Source organism: Opisthorchis viverrini, assembly GCF_000715545.1.
Source record: "Opisthorchis viverrini unplaced genomic scaffold opera_v5_6, whole genome shotgun sequence".
NCBI lineage: Eukaryota > Metazoa > Platyhelminthes > Trematoda > Opisthorchiida > Opisthorchiidae > Opisthorchis > Opisthorchis viverrini.
Window position 1 is genome coordinate 3,210,524 of NW_008751662.1, and position 5,948 is coordinate 3,216,471.

Here is a 5,948-nt window from a genome sequence, read left to right on the forward strand (position 1 = left end):
TGATTGTGCCAGAAACAGAGAACGAGGATTGCCGAATGATTGGCTTTAATCTTCTATCAATTTCAGTACATCAGCTAAAACATTAGGAAACACAATTAGCTCAACGAATAGCGAGTAAAAAAGTTAAACACAACGTCAGTATATAACACAGTGCATGGCTCCGCCCGGTCTCAATAAAAAATCCACTGGCATTACTGTACCTACGCATCAGTTATATCAGTTTACTGTAGTGGTTAACGGCCCTAAAGAGTCTCTAGTGAACAGAACAAATTAATAATGTAAGCCAGGTGCAAAGTCACAAGGAGAAAAATTTAAGTAAATCTTGACTCACAGTTCAATATAGGAGATTCCGTAGTTCCGTAGTCCGTTGAACCACCACCACACCAAGAGAAGTTCTATCTTCCAGGTATTCCAAATCTCCGGTGATCGCAATATTAATCCACAGATGTGGATTAGTCCAGCGTTTGTAGCTAAAATGTTTGTTCACGTTTAGAGTTAGTGGCAGTCAATTATAGCCAACCGGCAGTCACAACAACAGTCACTCAGTAAAAGTCTCAAAGCCACGTTAGACCCAAAAAGCGGGCGGTTGCAGTTGTATTTCAGTAAAACAAACTTTTGTACAGTGATGTGACTGATATTGATAGGGAAAAGAAAGATGATACTGAGCATGAAAAATAGCAGTTTACAAGTGCTACAAAACTGATAGCTATAACCACTGTACGGCAGATACGCTGATTTTGATGATGGTCATGTGAGCTCAGTCATTTTACGCATTTATTAAGGATGTTATGTATGACGTCAGAAGGCGAATCGTTTCCAAAAGGTTGTATACTATCAGATTGCTCACATCTTCGTGTCCTCTCACATATAGTCACCTCATATCCGTTCCTATCCTGCGTTGTGTCCGTTGTGCTCATATGTCCAGTAAAGGCCAAGTCACTCTACAAGACGTGCGATTTTCAGCACATTGCCTAATTTATAGGCGAATGAGGTTCAGTGCTGAGTTGACAGTAATTGTTATGTTTTTCTTCATCTGTGCATCGTCTTCTGGAGAGATGATATAGTTTATGCCCCGATTTTGAGCCTCCAACGCAGTCATTCGCTTATTTCTGATTTATACGTTCAAAACGTAGCCTCTATGAGCAAGAGATGTCCGGATTCGGGAGTTTTTTAGACCTCATTGCCTTTTATGGGTGCTGAAAGTCCGGTATCCAGTGGCGGCCCCTAGTGATATGATCCAAAAGCCTTATACCCTACTATGCCCGTCTCATTCCTTTCGGCATAGACGTCCATAATAACATCAAATACTGCAATTTCTACACAAACCTTTTTCCTCACCTCAAGTTAATGAAAATTTTGTTGGCTTGCTGGACAAAAGAAGTGGCTTAGCACGGTGAAATGTTCATGGAACAGGTTGGTCTCTATGGGGCCTACGGAACTAACGTTATGTTGAGATTTGACATTTTCGCGCCTTCCTGGATGTGGTCCACTTGATTTCTCTTGCGCGAAGTCGGAAATCCTACAAAACGTGGCGTGCAAGTGATTCCCGTGGTGAGCTTGTCATCACCCCCTGGCCGGACCGCCCAGCTAGCGCTTGTCTGTCGTTGTGTGCTGTGTTTGTATTGGATGGGGCTCGAAAAGGACGCTGAGTCAACTCCGCTGATTGCGTCTTGCTCCACCGTGGTGCTCGCTCGTTTTAATTTCAGTGGTTTTAGAAGGTTTATGGACCTCGTCAGCCGTTTCACGAAAAGATATACGGAGTTTTGCCGTAGGTCCCCATCATTTTTCTTTTTTGTCACCTTTTATCAAGGCATTTAATCCCTACTCATGTTTTGCTGTACATGACGATATCAATATGATTTGTCCAGATCTAGCTTCCAGCCACCATTGCAGCATACTGCCCGTCCGTTACACTTCTAAAATCTCGGAAGATAGTCGCTTCTAAGTAAGCAAAGTGGAGACTGCAATGCTACCTCCAACTTATGATATTATCGTTCGGTTCTGCGGAACATTGTGTACTGCTCTGGCCAACCCCAATGATGTGCCGCCAGGTTAGTTACTGGGATCTTTTATCTTCATCTGCCCAAAGACTGATGTCCGTCTACCTCGCACCTGTCGGACATTTTGTCTGTCCTTTGTGAATGCCATCTTCATAAAAACGTTTGGCCTGTCCTCACTGCTATACACCATATTCCCATTGGCCAATTGATGCTCTGAAGTTGTTGATAGACATAGTCATTGGGGTTTCCGTTAATGGTTTTCGGCATCTTTCTGCAGCGGCCCGACTTTGGGAACATATGACTGGCTTTAAAAGCTTTACCGTGCGCGGTAACAATATCTGAGGTTTTCAAAAGCCACCTTTGTCAATGCAGGATGACACCATATTGGTCAGACCATCGGGAATAACAGTTGTTGACCGTATCAAGTGGTTGCCTGGCATGTGTAAAGCTTAGCTTGAGATGGTTCAGTGGTTAAAACACGAACTTACTGGTCGAAAGGTCCGTGGTTCGTGTTCAACCCGGCACTTCGACTACTCACATCTGGACTTGGGCAACCTGACAGTATTTTAGACCTCGTGCTTTCATCGAATGAGATGGCAGCTAGGCACGGAAAATATGTTACAGCCTGGCGATTATCATCTGTACTAGGTGTGAAACTCATTTGATCTTGATCTCTCGCTGTACGAAGTGGTGCCCCATAGTTATAAGCACTAGTTTGTAACACAAATATTTAGGTTTCATGCGAGAGCAGTCATTATTTGCGTACTTGTTATCTTCATCCAGGTCCAGAGGATTCGACTGAAGACTCCTTGGTCATATAAGCTGGTAGGGAGTTGTGGTACTTGTTGGAATAAGATATAATGAAACATCGGAGCAAAACTGTTGAGTGGAGAGTTGTCGAATGCTGTGTTGCATAATTGGTGGTGAATTTGGACGATGTACAAGAGACGTTTCTCGGTGGACCGATTCGAAGCAGTAGCCTTATCAGCCTGAAGGTTACTGTGGTCGATCGGGGATCGTCTTATCCTTCGTCACCATTGGCAGAGGTGTTATTCCATTGAATGTACGGAATGTCGCGAGTGACTGGTGGACTTGCTATCATGCGTCTAATCTTAGTGCTCCAATCTTTTAGATGGGAGAACGTGACACGTCCTCACTTCACCTCAATTTCCATACAACGTACAAAGTCGTCTATGTGTGAGCATTACGGGACAGGCCTTCAGCAAACTACCCCAATCCCGATGAATATATTTTTACTTTCTGTCGGGGCAAGATAACCCAAGTGGTAAGAGCGCGAATTTATTGACCGGAAAGTCCGTGGTTCGAACCCGACCTCTGCCTCCGAACTTCCCCTGTCTATGCTTGGGCAACCTGACAGTATCCCACCCCTCGTGCTTCCTTCGGGTGGCATGGCAGTTAGGCACCTGAAGGCTGCTACAGCTGAACATTTCTTTTTTCATTCTCTTCTGTCGGAATGAGCCATTGGTTTATTTATTGTACAAATCCTGTTTCATCAGAGTTGACGGGATAATGTGTTTTGTATTGGTACTGGGCGTAACTGTCTGTCATGTCTATACTCTGTTTCAGCTCTGTGGTATACCTACACAGTATGAGGTCTAAAGGTAAAGGTCTGAAACCGCCAGTTTGCTCAGACTTCGGCCTGCAGGGAAAAAGAAGCTAAATCTGCGCCAGAAGTATTGTGGGGCGAGATGGCCCAAGTGGTTAGAGCGCGAATTTACTGATCGGAAGGTCCGTGGTTCGAACCCGACCTCTGCCTCCGAACTTCCCCTGTCTATGCTTGGGCAACCTGACAGTATCCCACCCCTCGTGCTTCCTTCGGGTGGCATGGCAGTTAGGCACCTGAAGGCTGCTACAGCTGAACATTTCTTTTTTCATTCTCTTCTGTCGGAATGAGCCATTGGTTTATTTATTGTACAAATCCTGTTTCATCAGAGTTGACGGGATAATGTGTTTTGTATTGGTACTGGGCGTAACTGTCTGTCATGTCTATACTCTGTTTCAGCTCTGTGGTATACCTACACAGTATGAGGTCTAAAGGTAAAGGTCTGAAACCGCCAGTTTGCTCAGACTTCGGCCTGCAGGGAAAAAGAAGCTAAATCTGCGCCAGAAGAGGTATAAGGAAGTTGTCCAGCAACGAATCAGTACCAAAACACCCCCAGTGCAGTATACTCGCAGACTGAAAACTCGAAAACACAAGAAATTAAAGCATGTCGTCTCTCTCTACTCACAGTCGAGTACGTTGTCCGCTTACCTTTATGCGAGTGTTTTTCCTGGTTTAGACCGTGAAAACAAACCACCGAAAGACGATTCACAACACGTTCCGGCAAGTTTTAAAGAATTGATGCACTTAATGGAGTCATCGGGGAAACGTGTTCGGCCACCCTACCTTTCTGGTGAATATTTACTTAACAGCCCAGGTTTAACCATACTTGCAGGAGTTGGTGACACAGAGGGCATGCGGAAACCGTGCCCAGAGAATAAACTTCCTAAACAGGGAAAGCACGAATCCGATGCTCACTATATCGGTCGTGTACACAAGGAAGTGGCCGATGAAATGGCCAGGTTGCAGTTCGCCAAAACTCAAAAGGTTTGTGCCGTTTGCCTAAACATGCACACCTTTCTAGACCGAGATTCTCCTAACGGAGCCACGGAAAGGAAAGAAACAAATAAAATCTATTGAGTAAGTTACTCCTACTTATTGTCTGAACTAATCACGCAGACGTTTGCGCGAGAAAAAATACAATAAAAAGCTACACGCTCTGGAAAAGCGTTTGACTGGGTTCGAACATTTGAAAGGTGAGTAAATACTGTTGCTGTTCTCAAATCTAGCATGAATTTTTACAGATGTAGTCAAGTTTAACGAGGTGGTAACTGCACCTCCTACCAACTTGACGAAGCCAAAGAAAGTCGGAGCTTCCAGGCGTGCAGTCATACATCCGATTGATAAGTAAGTGCTACATGGTCTGGAAGATATGATACGATAGTTGAAATTGTGTGGTACTCAGTTTGACATATTCGTCTTTCTAAACGCCTCTTTGAGGATGATGAGCTCTTGTCAGCCCTTCATGGGTTGAGCCAACAGAATGCTGGTGAACTAGTAGGGGCCTTAGTGTTTCAGCGGACAACAGACTGCCACATTTACAAAATCGTGAGTCCAGCAAGTATCTGAGAGCAGGGTTGGTAGTGTCTGCAGGAGGTTAGCAGGAAACGGTGAGAACAGACATTTTTTGATGCTTCTTTGTGGAGTAGGTCTCGAAGTTTGGAACTGGGTTTCTATATCCATGTGCATGCCTCTCTGGATGTCAGTTCTGATTTCGAAAACAGCAGTTTGTCGTATCTAAGTCTCGAAATAAACGGTTTCGGGTTTCGGGGACCAGTCCTGCACGGGATCGAAAAATAACGGAGGGCAATCTATTAGCATCGATAACTTGGTTCATGTGTTCAGGTGTTTTTGAGGGGGTCGTTGAACAGGTTCCAGCCGGTGGTTTGTGGACAAAGTGTGCCCGCTGGCAGCACAGTACCTTTCTTATCGTTCACTGGCATCAGCCATTGCGATACTTTTTGGGAATCCTGCGTTTAGTCTGCATCGACCACACAATTTAGAGCGACTCATGACTTGAGTTCGTCTGTCTACTTTCTGTATTCCAACCCAATCGCCTTTGTTGGAGTAGTGATGTTCAGGACTGCCCTCATTGCCATGGTGGTCGTTACCGAACTGCAACCTTCGTCTCAACGCTCATCTTCCTTCATCTACTGAAGCCAGATTCTGTGGAGTGCATTCCAATTGCATCAGTTCCACGTATTTATCTGTAGTCTTTAAAAAGGCCTTACTGAATTCTGTAAAATCTACATCTGGACTGTCTCTCACATCGATGGTGTTCATCTTTAATGTATCTGTCCAGCAGCTTAGAAGTCGGGTTAGCAAGT

At 44.7% G+C, this 5,948-nt stretch overlaps 1 protein-coding gene across 1 annotated transcript; it reads left to right on the forward strand.

Annotated features, from left to right (window-relative positions):
* Positions 1–4,064: 4,064 nt before the first annotated feature.
* T265_12594 (hypothetical protein) lies at positions 4,065–4,980 on the forward strand (the record flags this gene model as incomplete). Its single annotated transcript, XM_009164515.1, has 4 exons — positions 4,065–4,608; positions 4,646–4,701; positions 4,741–4,817; positions 4,866–4,980. Coding segments are annotated over 4 exons (783 nt in total), but the record flags the coding sequence as incomplete, so codon positions are not given.
* Between the last annotated feature and the right edge of the window lie 968 nt (positions 4,981–5,948).